General features: G+C 42.5%; 1 protein-coding gene across 1 annotated transcript in view; it reads right to left on the reverse strand.

The window, feature by feature from the left end:
- The window catches only part of RAB40B (RAB40B, member RAS oncogene family), a 50,981-nt gene extending 32,352 nt beyond the window's left edge, over positions 1–18,629 (reverse strand). Inside the window, exons 1-2 of the mRNA XM_075579652.1 lie at positions 18,313–18,629; positions 15,583–15,849 (exon numbers count right to left, since the gene is read on the reverse strand). Of these exons, the coding sequence (XP_075435767.1) occupies positions 15,583–15,724 (142 nt within the window). The 5' untranslated portion in view covers positions 15,725–15,849; positions 18,313–18,629. The remainder of the gene's footprint in view (positions 1–15,582; positions 15,850–18,312) is intronic.
- Between the last annotated feature and the right edge of the window lie 5,654 nt (positions 18,630–24,283).

Consider the following 24,283-nt stretch of genomic DNA (forward strand, 5'->3'; position numbering starts at 1 on the left):
GCTATTTCAATAGGCTTTTAATATCTGAGCAGATAACAGCCTGATAAATACATGACTTTTGAACTGTAAACATTATGCACTATACTTAATATTCAAATGAAAACATTTCTCATGTCCCTGTGTGCTTGTTATTACACCTCAGAAACCCTGGGAAAGCAGTAACACTCACCAGAGGAAACTTCAGAACATTTCTGCAATCCCGGTTTTCAATTAATTTACTTTTACAGAGGAAAATGGTTTTATTAATATTAAGTCTGCATTACTATTGGCATCCTGGTGACCAATAGGTGGAGGAAAGTCAAATATTATACTAACAGCAATTGTTTTATATTGATTGCACACATTTACATTACTAGAACAAGGATATTCCTGCTTCAGCACAGGTGGCTCAGTCAAAGACTGCACCATCTGTGCTGAGGCAGGGATATCCTGAAAGCCTGACCTGTTGTTGGCCCTTGAGGACTGGAAGTTGCCCACCCCTGAGTTATAGGATACAATATGCAAATGTTTGTTAAAGAGACGGTGTCCTCTCGCGTAGACTCAGCAGATAGATGTGATATGCAATAAAGAATAAGCAAAAAATGTCAGTTGTGTCCGGTTACTTTCATAGGAAGACACTTGCATCTTTCTATATCTTCTGTAAATGGGCTTGTTTCACACAAATGGGATGGAGATATACTCCTATTAGTCCCAGGGCAGTGGTTAACCTCCGATCCTGGTGAAAAATAGAAGAAGAAAAAAAAGGTGCCATGGCATATTATCGTTTTTATTCAAACAAACTGGTATATAAATTGGGTACACTCACAAAGCCTCTTTTCATTAAGCATTTCGAATACAGAGCTTCCCAGCATGTAGGTGATCTCTGTCTCCCCTCCTCCCGTCCTTCATGTTACCGGAGTCTGTGGGGTTTCTGTCAGGGGATATCCGTATCCTCGTAGTCCGGCGCCATCTGCTTCTCTCAGTTGGACAAGGTAGGGGGGGGGGAGGGCACACTACCTCCTTTCTCGGCTTGTGCACAGGCACAGTCGAGAGCGGAACAGATCGGCGGCAGTTTCTTTCAAGCGTGTTCGCGTCTGTGGAGTGGTGTCCGCAACGCGTTTCGCAGTTGGTAATGGTAATTACCCCTGAGAAAGTGTACTGCGAAACGCATTGGGTTGACCCTCACAGACCACCGTGCAAATCCCTCTATAGACGCCGGCAGCTAGACTTAAGTATTATCTACCCATTGACTTTTAAACGGGACAATTTACAGAATTACTTTTTTCGGGACTGTGATCAGTTATATATATTCACTCATCACTGTTTTAGTGTCTTATTGACACTGGTCAATCTTACACACACAGAATTATATGTTCATCACTGATTTTGTTATACACACCTATCCTACTCAAATTAGATAGTTAGTGGCTAGAGCTGTTTTTTCTCCTTTACAAAATATACTAATTTTTGCTTGTTTTATACTGTACATGATCTAAAAGCATAAGATTGTGTTGAATAACAGATGCAGGAATCTATACAGCAAGCCTATTGAATTGCAAAGACGACATTTCATGGTGATAGTTCTGTAAAATTGCATTGAGCCACTGAAAATGTATTGACAAAAACACTGATTAGGACGCATCTTGCACCTTAAACTAATATAAAGACTTCTGCTATTCTGTCAGGGCTACAAGTTTTTTTTGTTTTTGTTTTTTTCCCCCAACGTCGCTTAAAGACGGTCTGAGGAAAACTTTTTCCTAAGTGCAAAGAGGATAGTACTGTAGTTCCCCTTAACCATGTAAAATTGAAAACAGATGCAGAATATCAAAATTGCAACATACTCCAAGGAGGGGGGGGGGGAATGCAAGAAGCACTCATAATGAAACTTTACAAGCTGTAAACAAGCTCAGATTTGGCATGTATAGGGACTACGTCAAGAGAAAGAACACTGATCTTAATATTTTGATTGTTGAATGGATCTTTAAGTAACTTTAATAGCAAGAATATTCATGCATATGCTATGTTATTTCAAGTATCAGCAGTTGTTTAACAAATTACATTTTAATACCTAATCTGTCATCCAACGTTATCAAATGAACATGTTCTGGATGTATGAGCTTTCCAAGATCTACAACACTAACCTTCATCAACACAGCTGCTTCACAAAACTATTTCTAAATCAGCTGCGTTTCCCTAACCAGATACATATTTTTTACTTCCTGTTTAAAAATCAGTCCTCTGCTTCTGAAACCTGCTTGTGTGCGCCAGCTCCTTTTTATTGGAAATATTTATATGCTGGGACTGAATATTAGAATACGCCTACTGTACATGCACAGTTACACAGAAAAGCACCACAAATTCTACATCATGTCAACGGTTCATACTGTATGTTACAATAATGCAGTCAATTTTCCAGTCCTCCAGAAAGCCCAACGGCAATTATAGGAGTACACATTTCCAAAGGTTATTGCCTATAAGAAGCAGACACAGAAAATGGTAATAAAAATGTTAATTTAAAAAAACACATTGTAGGACAGTGAAGCACATCTACAGTAACTGATTGATTACCAACTCATACCATATTACCTCAACCCAGCATAACCATGTTCCATACCAACTCATACCATATTACCTCAATCCAGCATAACCATGTTCCATACCAACTCATACCATATTACCTCAACCCAGCATAACCATGTTCCATAGCAACCTCATACCATATTACCTCAACCCAGCATAACCATGTTCCATACCAACCTCATACCAGATTACCTCAACCCAGCATAACCATGTTCCATAGCAACCTCATACCATATTACCTCAACCCAGCATAACCATGTTCCATACCAACCTCATACCATATTACCTCAACCCAGCATAACCATGTTCCATACCAACCTCATACCATATTACCTCAACCCAGCATAACCATGTTCCATAGCAACTCATACCATAATACCTCAACCCAGCATAACCATGTTCCATACCAACCTCATACCATAATACCTCAACCCAGCATAACCATGTTCCATACCAACCGCATACCATAATACCTCAACCCAGCATAACCATGTTCCATACCAACCTCATACCATAATACCTCAACCCAGCATAACCATGTTCCATACCAACTCATACCATATTACCTCAACCCAGCATAACCATGTTCCATAGCAACTGTAAATCTTGCTACACAGATTTATATGGGGGCAAAGCATTAAATCAGAATGCATAGCTGGTCTCCCACCTACCTGTATTATATACCAAGTTAATCAATGTGACAGTATACACTATACCACAAGCAGTAAGCCTACAAGCTTGAGTTGCCCTTGTGTTTGGCATTTGTGGGTTGGTGAATAAGACACGGGGGTGGGGGGAATTAATTAACCTGTGCTAGTGCCCCAATTAGCACTATTGCAGTTTCATTAATAACTTGAATGCATCAGTACCCGATACAAACTTACTAGATCAAATTTTCTGTGTGTTCATGTAAGGGATGTCATGTTTTACTTGGCCCTACTGCTTACCATTATACTTCAGCTCGTGAGAAACAGGCAGACAACCATTATATCATGATACGGTCAATTAAGAACAAAAAGAGGTCTATCATGTTGGAATATCATAGGGAGATAACCATTTACTACAGCAAAGCATATGGCTTTCAATATCTTATACAAGGCAGTATATTACAGGGATTAACAATGAATAATACATGCTTCAAGCCAACAGTATAATCAGTGCGGAATATAAAGGAGGAAGTGTCTGTTTCCTTTACACCTTTGGTAGAAATAATATTTGTAGCCTGAAGCAGTGAGGCATGAATCTGTTCACACCCCATACAAAAGGGGAATGGACTGGGTTTTACTAGCCATAACACATCTGCTGGGGGTGCCCATATAGAACAGCTTCATTTCATAGCACTCTTTTCTCCCAAGTACAATATAGTGAGCCGTACCTAGCACTGTACATGATATTTTAAGGTTTTGAATCAAGTTTGAGTCATAGAGAGATTAAAATAAGTGACCCAAGGAGCTAGCCGACACATGGCTGAAAGTCAGGACTTTGAAGCAGGGGTGCCTGGTTCAGGAGTCAGTGCCTTCACACGCCAAGTCACTCCTTCAGCCCTATCAGATAAGCTCTCCAGGAGATGCAATTTCTCTGAAATGGTCATTTTGTTTCCATACTGTTGTACAACACTTGTGTGTGCGTGTTTTTGCGTGTGCGTATAAACACACAAAAAACATGCACACAAAATAAGGAGATGAGAGATATATCCATCATATCCTCGTCTATTAACTGCTGGATGACGCTTCCACACTGCAGTTGCAAGTCTCTTATACATTGCTTCAACACGTTTGGGATTTTATCCTCCCATCTTGCTGTTGGCTGTCATCTTTGTCTTTTAATGTCTCGTAATCCAATAGAGTACCGTCTTTGTCCAACGATGGTCGTTTCTTCTTGGGATATGTCCGGCCCACTGCCATTTTTATTTCGTTACCGTTGTGATGTCACAGACTTGATTAGTTTCAAACCCATTAATTATTTTTCCTGTCTCATCAGGTAATACCCAGCATTCATCTGTCCATATTTCGAGTTGTCTGAAGCTTCTGAATCCTCTTCACATTTATTTATTTATTTATTTATTTATAAAATATTTTACCAGGAAGTAATACATTGAGAGTTACCTCTCGTTTTCAAGTATGTCCTGGGACCGCGCTTATAGTGCCGGCGACGCGACAATACGTGATCCTTGGTAGCCGAGGAGAGCAGCTACTGGCGCTCCATATGGAAGAAAGTATCTCTGGAAGCAGGGGGGCCCCGGGGCTCCAATTACCGGCTTAGTTTGCCGCTTTAAAAAAGGGAAGGAAAAAAAACGGCGTGTTTTTTGGTTGACGTACGATGGCACATTTCCCCATATTTAATATAGAGAGAACAGGGTACCCCCTTTAGAATAAAGGTCCTTTAAGGGTAAGAACAAAATCATTTCATAGGTTTGCTTTCAAAAGGAAAGTCAATGAGATAAAAGGGACAATGCATCACAAAATACTTCTAACAAAGCAGATTAGGTTGTAAAAAGCACAAATGTCCATCACGTTCAACCTATGTAAAATTCTAGTTGGGCGAGATATTCATCCCATGTTTCTAGTTGTATAAATACAGAGGAAGGCAATTCAACACCCCCCTCCCTCCCCCGCCCCCCAGTAAAACACCTCCGTTTCCCCTCTTTGGTATAGTGGGAATAGCTCTATGAAAACGATGCCTCCTTTAGAGCTAACGACACATTATTCCATATGGCACAATGCTGGCACACATCCTAGAGTTTCTCAATATACAAAGACTGCACAAGTATAAACAGTTTTGTTAGCAGAAATATGAACCAACATTCAAGCTCAGCAACAATTTAACACATGCTGTCTGTATTCAAGTCAAGAAAATGTTTATTGTACTACACCTTTGGTCAGAACATCGGACGGTGGAAATCCCCACTGGGGTACCATTATGAACATGTAATGTAGCTGTCGGAGTTGGAGAAATTTCTAATCTGATACGTCCAAAATCAAGATTTCCTAAACTACATATTTTTAGATTGCTTCTTAATCCCTTACAAATTATCATTTTTGTGTTATGCAAATAAAATTTAAATGGATGACTTAATTGCTCACTGGGCCAATAACAATGCACATTTTATTTATGTATTTGAATGAGGTTTGGCACAAGATCTTCTGCGTAGGAAATTCCTTTCCAAAAGAACCACAGCATTGTATTCATTGGAAGACCATGTAATTATTCTGTATATGATTCCCTGCTTTAAAATTGCTCTCTTTGTGGCAATGTCAAAAAAACAGCAGTAGGTGGGGAAAAGGCAATTCAGATCTTACCGTTTCTACAATTACTATTTTGGCATGTTCTGTAATTAAGGAAAAAGAAACTAAGCATGAAGTTGTTATTGAATATCTCTATAGCCCTGTAGATAGTAGATTCTATATGGTGGATATTTGATATATGCAACCTGTGTTATATGCCAATCAAGAAGCATTAGGAACGCTAATGAATCACCAAGTTGCATTGTAAAAGATAAGTACAGTATAACTTGCATGTGGAATGACAGTCTGGGTATTTTTACTTAATAAGTGCAGAATGAACAGACGGATGGGGGGGGAATTCCCGCAAGAGTTCAATATTTAATTTGCATTCATGCACTTTACAAAAGTGACCTGTATTACACTATACACTAGTTATTATTACTATAATCACATTTTGCAAACCAAACACAGTATGACAATAAGTAACTAAGCTTTATAAAGCCTACAGAGTATTAGTAGAGAGAATGTTTTGTATGCACAAATTATAGAACCCCATGTTCTAAACAACTCAATAACATGAACTCCAGTCTTCAAGGACCACCAACAGGTCAGGTTTTAAGGATATTCCTTTTTAAGCACAGGTGGCTCAATCATTGACTGAGCCCCTTGTGCTGAAGCAGGGATATCCTGAAAAAATGACTTGTCCAAGATCAAAAGGTCAGGTTATCTCCCTGTGCCCTAGGCACCAAAAACAGATTGTAAGCTCTACGGGGCAGGGACTGTCTGCAAAATGTCTCTGTAAAGTGCTACGTAATACTAGCAGCGCTATACAAGAACAAGTTATTATTATATTACAATTAGTAATGTATTTTGTATTGTAAATGATCAGTTAATAGTCGGCCTCAAAGAAGTTTTGGATTTCTAAGTCAACAATAGGGGGAAATAGAACATGGCAACTATAAAAAAAAAAAAAAAAAAAAAAAAGTCAGTGCTGATCAGTCCAGCATCCTGTACTCAAGTATTATCCAGTTACTAACCCCTACAGGAAACAGATTATACATTAAAAACTTAGACTGTAACTCTTCTGGGCAGCTTTACTTTTGGGCTGTTCGCTGGAAAAATCAAATAGACTTGACTTCCAGCGATCAAACCGTCGCGCTGCTTCTACTATAAACGCACGTGACGGCGGCAATACATTTCTTTTGTCGCAACGTCGGCACTATAAGCGCGGCCTTTCTTCTACTATTGCTGTGAAGCGCTACAAAAATAAAAGGTATACATACATAATTATTTGCTGTTGTGCACGTCACAGTTTTACTGTTCAACATAGGAAAAGCTTTGGACCATGCATTCAAATGTAAAAGTGAAATGCTTTCAAATTGCCACAACTTCACTGTGTGTTGCACAGTGGGACAGCATCTATTATATGTGAACCAACAGAATCATGTTAAAAACCAGCATCATGCATAGAACATGTTACATCATTATCTCCTTGTTCATAACATATCAAAACCACACAGTAGTCCCGGGCTCTGTAACTAGCGCCCTGTAGGTACAATGGTACCCGTGAAGGGCCTTGATGTGGGCCTAAGAAACTAGTACGAAATAAGGCAGCCAAGTGCAGTTTTTCACAATGAAACTCACTTTTATGCCACACACACACACACACACTAAATGTATCAATAAAATTACATTGCAATCAGCTTGTGGCCCTTCTACTCCTAAACATTGAAGACCCCCTTTGAATAAAGTATTTCTTTTGTCTGCTCTCAAGTGTACAGTGCTGCATACAGTACTGATGTACCATTAATAGAATCAAATTCAGCACAGCACACCATTTTTTTAAATGTAGGACCCAAAAACACAAAAACTGAACTGCTCTGCACTTTTTACTATCCCCATATAAAAATTGTATTTGGAAATACATGAAATGGAAGAAAGTGCAAAACAAACACACGCTTCGTACATAACATTAGTCTGGTATGCCGAGATGTTTATGTTAACTAAAAAGAACTGGCTAAAAGAACCTTCCCTTAACCACACGCCAGAGAAATCCTTCATGTGGTAAACCTCGCTACGTAGTATGCGGCAATGACAATTAATATTTTGCAAACAGGACATGTAGCTTTCCGACTTACAAAAAGCATACATTTCCAAGGGAATACCCTCACGGGACCTAAAGGAACTAAAAAATAAAACAGTTCACTGGGATGCTCGAACTTCCTTTCTGTTAATTACCCGTTTCCTGTTTCCTGTTTACTCAATTTCCTATATACTATATTTTTGCCATCAAATATTTGGAGTGTTAAGATTCAGGACCAGGACCCCATGCAGAAACATACCGGATTGTAAAGTTGCACTACCAAGTCTAGGTTTTATTATCCATATACAACATATTTCCCAGTAAAGATACTTTAAATCAGCAATACCCCCAGACACCTATACGAAATTAACTTCTATAATGTTAGGCCAGATGCACAAAAAGAAGCACATGTATGTGAATGGCAGTGAAGGCCATCCTTCTATGGAATTCGGGCCTTAGGACCTTGCCCACTTGTTAGTGTGTGACGTTGTTGGAAATTAAGAAAATCATGGATTTTTGAGGTCACCATCGTAACCTTTACACGGCAGTAGGCTCCATTTCAACCTCCCGGACACCTAATATTTCAAACACAGGTCATCCGATTTGATTAAACCAGTGTTGGAAAAGACAGAGATCTCTTAAAATAAGTAGTAGCACAGGCTGCCGCTTTATAAGAACATTTTATACAGTATGCGGATATTAGTAAATATAATTGACCAAAGTGAGAATCCATCACATGTGTACAGAATGTAGATTAGTTTAAGTCGTGCGACTTCTGAGAATGAGCAAAAGTCTCGAAGGATCACAGACAAACTATAACTAGAAGAACACGCATGTAGGTCAGGTCTATAAAGAGGTTATTACGAGCCTGACAAATGATCTGTAAATATAAATGTACAAAATCAGGCTTTAGCTTTGACATCTCACATCACAGAAAATGCTAATTTCCATGGGTGGGAAATGTATTTGTTCAGACAGTTTGATTTAATGAGATTAGGGTGTGCCACAATTTTTGAAGGCAGCATCCATGAAAGGAATTTTTTGTCCAGGGTGTTGCAAATAGTTTCAGCCAATGGTGTCATAAAGACAAGACAAGGATACATTAAAAATACAGCAACTTACTGTTGCCACCTTCAAGAAGCACTTTTTTGTTAATATATTAAAAAGGCTCTGCATGAAAACATCTGTCTGGCCGACTACTCACAAGGAAATATGTCTACGATAAAAAAAAAATTAAGCAATAATACACAGATCAAACAGTGCTTGATGCAAAGTAATAAATTACTACTGGAAAAACCTGTATAAAGCTGGGAAGATGAATAGCTGAAAACGCAGCTCACAGAAAAACATCCCGAGTGAGTAAGTAGCAGGTGGTAATACAGTGAAATGCACGTGCAAGAAACAACTATTTGTATATTCAACTTAAACTGAACACAAATATATGTTGACATGACCATTTGATTAATTGAATTAACTGCCTAAGAACTCTAGCATTTTGAAGATTGATCAACAGGGGATTCGAACACATTAACTGTACAACGCTTTCACGGCCAGGCGGGTGGCTGGGGTAGAAAAATGCAAGAGTGCAATATTTTAGAGTGATGGCCATTATCTGTAAATGGCTGGTTAGGCAATACACTGGCTATTGCAGTTAAGCAAACATATGACTCTGCGTGTCCGGTAACATTTACATGCAGGCGAGACCTACCACACTTTAGTCAATATACCCCATATATTGACAGATGTTGTAGACCAGGGGTGCGGTGCGTGAGATTTTCGGGGGGAGCGGTTACAGATCAGTGGCTCAGTCGAAGACTTGACACCACCTGTGCTGAAGCAGGGATATCCGGAAAAACCGACCTGTTGGGAGGGGGGAGTCTTGAGGTCTGGAGTTGAGAAACCCTGCCTTACGCTCATCAAATACACAGTAGCCATTGACAATTTGGGAATACATTTAAACACTTTGATGCAATGAAAATATATTAGAAAATGTACCCACTCTTTTGTAGTGATGAGTTGCTTACAAAAAGGTATTTTAAAAGTAGGTTGTATTTAAAAATAGTGCGGACACGTTTTATTCAGTACCATTTCAGTGTTTAGCCACTGGATTATGTACCTAGTGCATACACCACTAACAGGTGTGCAAAAACTGCTGCCGAAAAAATAATACAGTACATGAAACGAAAACCAGAGCGATGACTAATGTTTTACCAGGAGACTCAGAAACATTGAACACATTTACATTTCTGATGAACCTGTTCAGTTTTCTAAGCAAGGAATTGTTTTTAAAAGGTCATATTTGACTATGGTGCAATTCTGATTTGATTCAATTTTTGTATTGCTAGTCTATTCCTAACGACGCCACCCAAATTACCCCTTAAATACATTAACTCATTTACAGCAGCCGACTAGTAACTTCAGGGAGTGTAACATCATCATGTATGGGAATGAGGTTACAAGTAACCTCGAGCCATTAAAGAGTTAATGACGTTTGTCAAGTACAAACAAGCACTGGTAGCACTGGGCTCAATCGGCTCCTACTGACATACAGCTTTGTACAGGTTCTGGCAGTCAGTAAGCTAATGACCTCGGATCATTCAAGCACAATAGTATAATAAAAAGGTGGCCAAAAAAATAATATACATGAACATAACAAAAGCTACTGTGTTTGAGATTTCCGTTTACAGAAAAGCTTAACATCGCGTTTATAGAACCGGGCTGTTGATATGGCAAAAGATTGCAGAAAATGAAGAAATCTGCCAAGCTGTTTTTTTTTGTTGTTACATGCATTATTTAATGTTCACTTCTTTCACAAGTCACAATATTGGGATAGGTAACAATATATAGACAAATTTAACATGAGAAAATTATTACAAGGGGGAGGAGTAACTGCAGCATTGTGTTGCAGTTGCCTTTGGAGCAGAAGGGGTTAATGATCTATCCTGTGAAGTGGTGAAAAACCATAGCTGGCACCCTTTCTGCCTAAGAAAATCACTTTGGGACATTTGTATCGAGACAAAAATGGTGAGATTCTAACGCAACAACCTGGCCATAGGTATCTGAAGAACAAAAAATGTATGTGATAAATATAGTCATTTATATTGCCCCAAATTGCACCCATTTGCCTTGATCCATAGAACACGTTATACTCGTCTCGCAAAAACTGAGGAAGGAACAATGAAGAGATGTAGGTTTACACATGCTATAATAGATGCATTTTATCTAACCAACTCATTGACATTACCCAAATGGCACGCAAACACAGAGACATTTAGGAGCAAAGTACTTTCAAAAACACCAGTTGCAAAATGACTCTGCATCAATTTAACATGAAAGACATCATTTTGCTCAGTCGAAGACTGCACCACCTGTGCTGAAGCAGGGATATCCTTAGCCTCATGGTGGCCTCAGAGGACTGGAGTGTCTCACCCCTGCGATAGACTATAGCTTAATCTGTTCTGTGATACCATGCGCTCTGCTAGAACCATTAGCTCGTTCTGGAGTAACACAACATTATCAATGTCATTCTGTCTCCCTTCAGAATTTGACCCCGCAGCAGAGACAGGAGAACAGTTACAGACCAGGTTAAAATGTGAGACCGCTTTAGCTTTAAAAGAACTTAGACCGGTGGTGGCTGTGAGAGTCTATGGTAGACTGTTCCAGTTTTGGGGTGCACGGTAAGAGAAGGAGGAGCGGCCAGATACTTTGTTGAACCTTGGGACCGTGAGCAGCCTTGTGGAGTCAGATCTCAGATGATAAGTGCTGCGTGTGGTAGGGGTGAGGAGCTTGTTCAGATAGGCGGGTAGCTTGCCCAGAAGGTATTTGAAGGCAAGACAGGAAAGGTAAACTTTGCGCCTAGACTCGAGTGATGACCAATCTAGTTCTTTGAGCATTTTGGAGTTCTGTGTGTTGTAGTTACATTGGAGGACAAAGTGGCATATTGAATTGTTGAGGGTGTCTAGTTTGCCAAGGTGAGTTTGTGGTATATTGTGCCATATACTATGTCCCCATAGTCTATAATTGGCATTAGCATCTGCTGTGCGATACGCTTTCTGACCAGGAGACTTAGGGAGGATGTGTTCTTATAAAGTACCCCTATTTTGGAATAGGTTTTTTGAGGTTAGGGTATCAATGTGCAACCCAAATGTTAAAAGGGAGTCAAACCATATGCCCAGATATTTAAAACTAGTGACAGGGGCTAGGATGGTATTACAGTTGGTTCTGATCTGAAGCTCCATCATTGGTAGCTTTAGAAATGTTGCCTTGGTCCCTACTCCTGCTGGCAGCAAAGGGGTTTAACATTGCAACTATTAATGATTGATCTAGATCAGCGGTGCACAAAGTGCGGGGCGCAGGATTATTTTTTTGGGGGGGGAAGGGGCGCGGGCGGTTGCAGAAGCCCCGCGCTCTTCCCTGAGGCACTTAATTTAAATGCTGGGAGATCGCGTGAGGCCTCTGCAACTCACTTACCGTGGTTTAGACGCATTGCTGTGATGCATTGCCATGGCAACGCAGCGTCAAATAACGCTGCGGTGTCATGCGGAGTGAAGTCACACGTCCATCTCCATGGCAACGGGGGTCACGTGACCCCTGCGGCGTCATTTAACCCCACCAAACCAGGTAGGGCGCGAGGGAGAGCAGGCAGGGGGGCGCAGCTCCAAAAGTCTGCGCTCCCCTGATCTAGATATATATTTACCCCACTAGAGTACAGAATATTTGAATACATATAGGATTACACCTTTAAGAACCCTAAAGCATTGAAAGTGAAAGGGGTTAATAAAAGGAAAATGATTCTTTATGGTTACATACAACACATGGATGTATCTCGGCAACAAATTACAGCCTTCAATCCCCATAGATCTTCACTTCTCATCTAAGCCTCTGGTGATGGATCTTTCCAATCTCATCCTACCTTAAAAGGTTAAAGGGAAGAAGAGTCCACAAATAGACAGCCTGGTCTCACATTTACTTGCTACTGTTCAGTGACAACTGGAAATATACAGCATCGCTGGCGTGACACATAGTGGTGTCAATACAGGAGGTAAAATACAGTTCTAGGCGCTGGATGTGAGAGATTTTGCCTCTAAACCACCAGTCACAGGAACCATGGTGATATCCCCCCATCTCCCCTCCAATGACACTGGGGCACCTTATTGATTAATAGGTCTCACTTGAAGGACATTCAATCTGAGGGATTACAAAGGAGGGTATGCATTTCCTGAACACACAAGCGAAAATCCAAACAGGCACCATTAAATCAGTGTGGATTCCTAGTACACTGCCAAATAACTGGATTTAGTAGGGTCTCTGTGCCAGCTTGTGTCTCGTTAGACAGACATTGCTTGTGGTATGCATAAGTACACACATTCAGGGCTGTGGATTTAGTATTTGCATTAAATAATATCGTCACCGAAAGACATAACCACCACGCAACAACGCCTTTATCCCAAATAAATACGTTTGCAGCACATTAACTCTCCTAGGTTGTTAGTAACTGGGAAGACAACAGATTACCATAAGAATACATTTTAAGGCACATACACTTATAGTGCATGGACACTTATCCCAGTGTTTTAATACATCTACTGTAGTTCTTTAAGGTTTCAAGAGAGGGATACTACAACGTAAGTAGGAGAGCGACAAAACAAACAACGCTTCTACACAAGAGTGGGAAACCTATACATGAAAGGAGGGGGGGTCGGAGAGTGGTGCCTAGCAAGGCACGTAGGTATTTATAAGTATTCAAATACACGTCATGGGAATCAAAAGAAAAACAAAAGAACACAACCAAAATAACCCACATTTCGAAGAATAAACCTCTGGAATCTAAGAGAGAAAACCATAAGGAAGTTTCTGTGGATGCCGTGTCTTCCGAAAGCCCAAACAGGTCTCTCGTAATTCCCTACCCTTCAATGATCTTTAAAATCCTGTAATCGTTTTCAAACACACCCAGGGAAATCCGTATAATGACTTATTACTGTGCAGAGAAGGTGGAACCACAAGAAAGGAAGTCATTGTGGTACACCTTGCAAAGGTCTGCTGACTGCGGCTCGTTAAGCTACCGCCACTAAAAGGAGAATTATTCTGTAAGGATTTGGAATGTGTACAGATATTCCCTTCACTTTACAGAACAGCTGGTACATATTTTAGAGGGATACAAAAACTAGCTAACGGGCAATAAGAAAGTAGGCTTCTTCGCTGATTATTATGCAGCAATAAAACTCACGGATAAGGAGATTCACATTTAAGTTGTACTAATGCATGAAAGTGCTCTAAAATATCACTGAACCTGCAAATAGGGGATATTTGTGCAATCAAACGGAAGCTGCAAGGCAATACACCACGTGCATTATTTGGCAATGGCGAAGCAGACATCACCCTGGCTGTATAGAGAAAAGGGTTTCCACCCAGTCTATTATTAGTACGATATATCAAATATGTACTATAGATTTCAGTCACCGAGGGCCTGCCATAATATTGCCTTACTGAGCCACCAGACTAAGCATGAATGTATCATTGTAATTATAAAGCAGCCATAGTGTAACAGCAGCGCTTTACAAAATGACAATACAAGGTAAATACCGTACAAAACAATGGGGAGAAGCACGACAGGTAAGTGACAACATAAGACACAGGGAGACCTTGCCCCGAATGGCTTAGTCACTCCCATTTCCTATGATTACCCACAGAGACAAGCTGGAGAAGGACACTGCTGTGCGTAAGGTACCGGTCAGCCAAGTCCAAGACCCACATTTCCCCCTCAGTGCCAGCTTCTTGCGACCTTGGACAGGACACCCTGTCGCCCAGTGCTTTCAGAACATAGCTGTTCTTTATTTTATCTTTACAAGTAATCCCAGAATCATGACCCAAATCTTTAGGTGTTGAAAAGGATAAAATCGGCTACTTTTGTTAAACTGCAAACTCGCCACATTTAGTTACTTCCAGGATTTGATCCAGGGGGTCCTGCAGAGCTAAGACCTCCAGGGGATCTCCGGATTTCAAGGTACTTATCAGTTTAGTTACCGGTGTATCTTGAGGGGATTTAAAACAGCAGTCCAATAGGAAGCCGCGGCTTTAACATTAGTAGAAAACACTGTAAAAACCTAGGGCAAATTGTTGCTATTACTTTATTTTACAATGACACTGGTACGTCTCTCAATGCAAGTGTGTAATATGTTTCTGCTTAAAAATGATATATTTAATCAAAAATACCCTACAAATTCAACCCTAAATTGTTCTACTGGGTGGAACACTTCATTGAGTCTGAGGTGCTTTAGGGCAGGGGTGCTCAACTACAGTCCTCAAGGGCCACCAACAGGTTAGGTTTTAAGGCCAACCCCGCTTCAGCACAGGTTGTTCAATCACTGACTGAGCCACCTGTGCTGAAGCAGGGATATCCTTAAAACATGATCTGTTGGCGGGTCTTGAGGACTGGAGATGAGCCCCCCTGCTTTAGGGAAACATAGATCCCTGGATAAGAAAACCTGTACTAGATTAGAAGTGGTTATCATGAGTGTAAGATGCCAAATAAGGTACGAGAGCCTGGACTAGGAGACCGTCACCCATGTGGTATAGGATAGGCACAGGCCTCTGAAATGAGATGGGGATTGAAGCCCAGAACTTGGGTAAGTCACGCTAGCGTCATGCAATAAAAATAGACAGAACGCTCAATGTACAGTGCTGCGTATACTGCTTCAGTATGCACAGGGCACTTACCCATGTTGTAACCATAAGGCGACTCAGTGGCGCCATCCTGCAGGCTGGCCAAGATCTCCCCTTTACCGACATCGCTATCCCCAACTAGCAGAAATTTCAGCAGGAAATCGTACGCTTTCACCGGACTGGCTCTGTGGGTCATTCTCCCCCCGAGAGAAAGTCTCTGGCTAATGTGATCCTTCAGCCCATCTTGGGAAGCAGCATCTCTGCGCTCACAAATCCAGGGGGGCTGGTGGTGGCAGGGGCATGTTCAGAAGCCCAGGACAACTGGGAGAGAAGGAAGAGAATATTAGCTGTCTAGTGCAAAGGATAATTCTAAATACATACTGTATATAATGTGGGTTTATACATACAAGTCTGAGATTTCTATGTAATTAAAATTTTCAACGGGAGCGATATACAGACATTATATTTTTGTTTTCAGCCCTTGAAAACTTTTCTAGTTCAGGTGGCAGTGAAATATTAACTAAGCACTTCAAAAACTAGTTAATACCTCAAACTGACTGAGTACAAGAATGTTCTACTGCCGGAGAAACGCCAAGACTAGTGTAAGAGGATACAACATTGGGAATTTTAATAAGGTGTACGTTTTTTCAAAAATTGTCTCTGATATACTTGCGTATAAAACTTTAACCAAGTGCGGAATGGTGAACCACCAACTTTTAAGGGGCTGTGTGTGAGTTCACATGTGGCACTGACTTACAAGTTGCATGGTCCACACAGACAGTGACATGGACAGCAGCAACCAGGTGTGACAGGAAGATAGAATTCTAATGTCAGTCATTGTCACACACACCTTCAGCCAAACATAACAGGTAACCTTTTCACCGCCAGAGGGGCCAGCAATACATTGCTTCACTGGCCACTCCAGTAGCAAAGTGGTCAAGGGATTAATAAATCTACATTTTGTTTACATCATTGCTACATTTAATTAGAAATGACACATTATCACATACATGCATTACCGTCCTCAGATACTTGGTATGTGTGAATTTATATCGGTGTATGTGTGAATTTATATCGGTGTGTGTGTGTATATGTGTATAAACACACACACACACACACACACACACACACCAGCACACTATTGATGTGAAAAGTCAAGGTAATTTATTAAAGTGGATCAATGTTTCGGTCCCCAAGTCAACTTTTCTTAAGATATAGATTTTATATCTATATATCTACACACTAAATATATAAAACAGTCTATGTATTTACACACATACACTCTATACATAGATATCTCCCCTCACACCACCCTCTATACATATATATTCATACACCTCCCCCTCACAGAGACAGAGACAGATATATAGAGATATATATATATATATATATATATACATACACACAGTGTTCGACAAACCTATACTTTTGCACGCCCCGGGCGAGTGGATTTAACATTGTGGCGAGCTTCTATTGGCCCAAGCAGCACACGTGTGTAGATTTTTTTATTCGGCGAGTAGATTTTTTGGTGATTTGTCGACGTGTGTGTGTGTGTGTGTGTGTGTGTGTGTGTGTGTGTGTGTGTGTGTGTGTGTGTGTATATATATATATATATATATATATACATATATATATATACACACACACATTCATATATATACCTCCCCCTCGGTGCCCTCTATAGATATACATACCTCCCCCTCTGTGCCCTCTATAGATATACATACCTCCCCCTCGGTGCTCCCTATAGATATGCATACCTCCCCTCTCTGCCCCTATAGATATACATACCTCCCCTGGTGTCTCCTATAGATATACATTCCCCTGAGTCCCTAAAGACACACATACATCCCTCGCTGCCCCTGTAGATATACCCTCCCTCACTACCTCCTATAGATATATACACCTCCCCCTCGCTGTCCCTATAGATATACACACCTCCCCCCTCGCTGTCCCTATAGATATACACACCTCCCCCTCTGTGCCCCCTATATACATACCTCCCCTCGCTGCTCCCCATAGAAATACATAACCCCCTCACTGCCCCCTATAGATATGCATACCACCCCTCGCTGCCCCTATAGACATACATACCTCCCCTCGCTGCCCCCTATAGATATACATACCTCCCCCTCGCTGCCCCCTATAGATATACATACCTCTCCCTCGCTGCCCTCTATAGATATACATACCTGTCCCTCGCTGCCCTCTATAGATATACATACCTCCCACTTGCTGCCCTCTATAGATATACATACCTGTCCCTCGCTGCCCTCTATAGATATACATACCTGTCCCTCGCTGCCCTCTATAGATATACATACCTCCCACTCACTGCCCTCTATAGATATACATACCTCCCTCTCACTGCCCTCTATAGATATACATACCTCCCACTCACTGCCCTCTATAGATATACATACCTCCCACTCACTGCCCTCTATAGATATACATACCTCCCACTCACTGCCCTCTATAGATATACATACCTCCCACTCACTGCCCTCTATAGATATACATACCTCCCACTCACTTCCCTCTAGATATACATACCTCCCCCTCGCTGCCCCCTATAGATATACATACCTGTCCCTCGCTGCCCTCTATAGATATACATACCTCCCACTCACTGCCCTCTATAGATATACATACCTCCCACTCACAGCCCTCTATAGATATACATACCTCCCACTCACTGCCCTCTATAGATATACATACCTCCCACTCACTGCCCTCTATAGATATACATACCTCCCCCTCACTGCCCCCTATAGATATACATACCTCCCCTCAGCACAGCACAGCTTCTCCCGGTTGCCAGGGGTGACGATTGATGCGCGCGCAGGGGGCGGGGTCACCTGGCGGACCTGCCACGCGCCGATGGGTTTCAAATGAGCGCGCTATTGCGCGCGAGCAAGGGTCACGCGCCGGCACAACACCCGCGCGAGGACAGCTCCGCTCCCCTCTCCTGACAGGAGCACCGACCCGCCTGCCTCTCCCTGCTCCCCGGTATCCCGCCGCCGCTGCACAGAGCCCCGCACCGCCTCTCACACACACAGCACCGCTCTCTCTGTGCCAGCAGGCGCCGGGCTCAGGCTGACAGCTCGGGCCCCGCCTCGTTTCTGCCAGCCGGCAAGGCGATTGGTTACCATCGCGGTTGCTAAGGGCACTTCGCCCTCAGCCCATTGGCTGTGCCGGGCATCCGTCAGGGGCGCTAGGCGGGAATCCTCGCGCCCCTCCCTTGTAACCAAGGTAAAAGTGGGCGTCGCCGGTGGGCGGGGAAGTGGGCGTGGTTAGTCTTGTTTACAAACTCGTGCTGTCTTCAGGCTGCCACCGTGCGCGCATGCGCAGTGAGGGGCTCAGCTCACCTTTATTATTAGTTAGCAATTAAGCATTAATTGCGCCGGGGAAGGAAAGGGGAACGTGCTGCGTGCTTATTACTAACTAATACAGCACAGACAATGGGAAGGAGGCCCTGCTGGGGGTGCAAGGCGGCTTCTCCAAAAATACTGGACACACGCTGGAGACACACACACACGAGACACAACACGCTCGACGCACACACACACACACACACACTCGAGACACACGCTAGAGACAGACACACACGTTTGAGACACACACTTCTCTGCTCCATGCCGTTTCCTCCTCTCCTTGACCCCACCCCTGGTTCTTGACACCTCTGGATTGGCTGCATTATCCAGCAGCAGCCAATCAGGATGGAGGAAGCTGCCCAGCCCCTAGCAGCAGCCTTGCTTTTGGAAATCCGGCAACCCCCCAAGCCGGTCAGGTCACTATGCCCAGGGGTAATACCGGTATACACATCCACGCCATGGGGTAATACCGGTATACACATCCACGCCATGGGGTAATACCGGTATACACATACACGCCCAGGGGTAATACTGGTGTACACATACACGCCATGGGGTAATACCGGTATACACATACACACCCAGAGAGGTAATATCGGTATACACATACACGCCCAGAGAGGTAATACCGGTATACACATACACGCCCAGAGAGGTAATACCGGTATACACACACACGCCCAGAGAGGTAATACCGGTATACACAGACACGCCCAGAGAGGTAATACCGGTATACACATACACGCCCAGAGAGGTAATACCGGTATACACATACACGCCCAGGGGTAATACCGGTGTACACATACACGCCCAGGGGTAATACCGGTATACACATACACACCCAGAGAGGTAATACCGGTATACACATACACGCCCAGAGAGGTAATACCGGTATACACATACACGCCCAGAGAGGTAATACCGGTATACACACACACGCGCAGAGAGGTAATACCGGTATACACAGACACGCCCAGAGAGGTAATACCGGTATACACAGACACGCCCAGAGAGGTAATACCGGTATACACAGACACGTCCAGAGAGGTAATACCGGTATACACATACATGCCCAGAGAGATAATACCGGTATACACACGCACACCCAGAGAGATAATACCGGTATACACACGCACACCCAGAGAGGTAATACCGGTATACACACACACGCCCAGAGAGGTAATACCGGTATACACATACACGCCCAGGGGTAATACCGGTCTACACATACACGCCCAGAGAGGTAATACCGGTCTACACATACACGCCCAGAGAGGTAATACCGGTCTACACATACACGCCCAGAGAGGTGATACCGGTATACACATACACGCCCAGAGAGGTGATACCAGTATACACATAAACAACCAGAGAGGTAATACCGGTATACACATACACCTCCAGAGAGATAATACCGGTATACACATACACGCACAGAGAGGTAATACCGGTATACACATACATGCCCAGAGAGGTAATACCGGTATATACATACACGTCCAGTATTAACTAATTTTTTTTACTGGCCAGAGTGTCCAAATACAGGACAGTTCAATACTGGACACCTGGCAACCCTACACCCTGACCTAATACCGGTATATACATACACGTCCAGTATTAACTAATTTTTTTTACTGGCCAGAGTGTCCAAATACAGGACAGTTCAATACTGGACACCTGGCAACCCTACACCCTGACCAAAAGTGCTGCAATGTAAAGAGAGGGTGAGATAACATGAGTGACAGTGTGTCTATATGAGTATCAGTGTGTCTGTATGAATATCATTGTGTCTGTATGAGTATCGGTATGTTACTGTGTGTATTACTGTGTGTATCACTATGTTACTCTCTGTTTCTGTTGTTCTGAGTATTAGTGTGTTACTGTATGTGTATCAGTGTGTCTGTATGAGTATCGGTATGTTACTGTGTGTATCACTGTGTTACTGTGTGTGTCTGTATGAGTATCAGAGTGTTACTGTATGTGTATCAGTGTCTATAATATAAGTATCAGTGTGTTACTGTGTGTCGGTATGAGTATCAGTGTGTTACTATGTCTGTCAGTGTGTATAGCTGTGTCTATCAGTGTCAGTATGTATCACTGTATTACTGCGTGTATCGCTGTGTTACTTGTGTGTATCATTGTATTAATGTGTATATCAGTGTGTCTGTATGTGTATCATTATATCATTGTGTATCAGTGTGCTAGTGAATGAGTGCCCTGATTGAAGAGAATTAGGTTCTGACATTAGGATTTAGCGGCTATAAAAATCCGTGCTGACAATATATTGTCCCTGGCACCGACAGAAATAACAAAAGGTGAGTACATTAGAAGTGTAGCAAGAAGCCAGTGAATAAGTATTGGGAATGACAAGGTCACCAAGGCTGCAGAACCAGAGAATCTTGTTTGTATTTGTTTTCTCCTGAGCATCCCTGCCTCGAGCACATCCTTCTGGGAGCAGCTACAAGCTTCAGATCTGACCTGTTCCAACTCGTTCTCATCACAAAGTCAAAGCCCAATGAATTATTTTCTGGGGCTTATCTCCTCTTCTTTATCTCGCCTCTAAACAGAATATCTTGCACTGCTATTCTGCGTGTTCATTCAGCCCATATCCACTAAGCTCACTTCAGTCTCTCTCTCTCCCCTTCTCTCCCCCTCTCCTTCTCCCACTCTCCCCCTCTCGTTATTTGTAAAGAATGCAGCGTTGTGCTGAAACAACGTGACTTTACCTTGCTCTAATGAGCTGAATTACGGCTGTTATTTTTGCATATGAATACCTTAGTGATCGTAGGCGTAAACGCATTGGAAAATAACGACCGTTTCTCTTGTAGGTAATATTTGCCCGGAGCTTAGTGACTGCAGATTTACTTGATAGGATTAAAGCGTAAGAAACCTGATTAGTAAATAAAACCCTTAGTCCCTTTCAGGGTTAAATAAAATATGAGTCTATTTTATTTCCTTTAGTTACTATCAATGGATTATTACTGAATTTAAAAGACATAATATATAGTTTGAAACGCACGCACACAGATGCTGAGTCTAAAAATTTAACAATTTCTCTACTGTCTCGATTACTGTAACCTCCTGCTGTCTGTCCTTCCTGCCTCTCACCTGTCTCCCCTACAATCTATCCTAAACGCTGCTGCCAGAATCACTCTACTCTTTCCTAGATCTGTCTCAGTGTCCCCCCTGCTGAAATCCCTCTGCTGGCTTCCTATCAAATCCCATATCACACACTCAATTCTCCTCCTCACTTTTAAAGCTTTACACTCTTCTGCCCCTCCTTACATCTCTGCCCTAATTTCTCGCTATGCACCATCCCGACTCTTGCGTTCTGCTCAAGGATGTCTTCTCTCTACCCCTTTTGTATCTAAAGCCCTCTCCCGCCTTAAACCTTTCTCACTGACTGCCCCACACCTCTGGAATGCCCTTCCCCACAGTACCTGACTAGCACCCTCTCTATCCACCATTAAGACCCACTTCAAAACACACCTGCTTAATGAAGCATATGAGTAGCACTGTGGCTAATACTTTACACCTCATACATAAAGCTTTGCCCCTTGCAAACACACTTACCAGAATGCCCTCCTACTGTCTCTGTACGGTCTTCCTATCTACCAATTAGATTGTAAGCTCTTCGGAGCTCTTCCTCTTCCTAAATGTTACTTTTATGTCTGAAGCTCTTCTTCCCATGTTCTGTTATTTGTATTATTTGTTATTTATATTATTGTCACGTGTATTACTGCTGTGAAGCGCTATGTACATTAATGGCGCTATATAAATAAAGACATACAATTCATTGTTATTCCTTTTTTTGGCAAATGAAATTGAACCAGCTAGTAACGTATATGATTAAATGTTTGGTTCCAAAACACAGCCGCTCACTAACTCACTTACCCGCCCTCACTAACTCACCCGCCCGCTCACTCACCCGCCCACTCACTAACTGACTAACTCACCCGCCCAGTCACTAACTCACCCACCCAGTCACTAACTCACCCACCCACAGAGAGAGGGCAATGGGGAGCAGAGATAGGGGGTGAGTGGACAGAGAGGGGGAGCGGGACCATTCAATCCCGGGCAACGCCGGGTCCCTCAGCTAGTAATGTATATGATTAAACGTTTGGTTCCCAAACACAGCTCATACTGTATATCCATGAGCAAATAGATTCCCAAGCATAAGCAACAGCGCCCTCTGCAGCCAATTAAAGGAACATTCCAAGCAATTTTGTAAATAAGTGCTGCAGTATTAGGGATACCTTTTTTTTAATTTGGACTATCAATTGACACTGTAAGACAAGCTTTCACGCGCTCGCTCTTCCTCAGGTAAAGCAATACTCACCTATTTTTCAAATAGGATTGAAGCAGGGGGTCTCCAGCGCAGAGCCGCGTACATTTCACCTGCGGCGACCCCCTGCTCCCCAAGATACGTACTTCTGTAGCTTCTGCCGGAGGCCCATGATCCTAAAATCAGGGAGCGGGAGATTTAAACCTCTGTATTGTTTATCCAACCAAGAAGGCTACTGGCACCCGCCAACGCAGGTAGGTATCTCGGCGAGCAGGGGGTAAGTTACGCGGTTCTCCTGCAGGGACTTCCTGCTTCATACCTACGAGAAAAGAATGAGGCCACTTCCAGCTGAGAGCGTGCTCGCGAGCAACTAGCTGGCCAGGAATCGCCCAATCAGCATGAGCGCCTGATGTCACGGCGCTCTAGCGCCAGCGGGTTCGCTTCTACCCTGGACGAGACCTATGAAACCCCTTGGCAGAACCACACCTTTTAACACAGGACGTTGACATCCCAGTAAAATGCAGCTGTGCTCTCAGTCATGTTATTGTATGTATGTATGTATGTATGTATGTATGTATGTATGTATGTATGTATGTATATATATATATATAACCATGCCACTGACAGCAGCAGGCAGTGCCGAACGACGCTATTTTTGCAGTTTATTTTATTTACCATTTCCTTGCCCTTCCTTACGCTGCCTTTAGTTTTGTAATCGGGGGCTCCTTTCAGAGAAATACGCGATTGGAATATAAGTGGCTGTAGCCCAGTGAAGTCTTTCGCTCACCCTCTGATACTAGAAATTAAGAAAATCATGATTTTGAACACTAAAAAAAAACACAGGACATGCTCAGCGGGCAAAATACTAATATTATTGGAGTTACAATCATATAGGCTTCTGGGGAGGGAATCGCTGCTTTAATGCACATAATGTTCATTTCCAAATGTATTTAGTGAATTCAAACCAGGCTATTTGTACCTCTGAGAACCCTCTGATGGGGAAATATTCATTTCCTCCTCCCCGCTGGTTAAAACCAGGGAGGCGGGGGTGAATATTTCCCGTATCGGAGGGTCCCTAGATGTACAAATAGCCTGG

Source organism: Ascaphus truei, chromosome 22, assembly GCF_040206685.1.
Source record: "Ascaphus truei isolate aAscTru1 chromosome 22, aAscTru1.hap1, whole genome shotgun sequence".
Classification (NCBI taxonomy): Eukaryota; Metazoa; Chordata; class Amphibia; order Anura; family Ascaphidae; genus Ascaphus; species Ascaphus truei.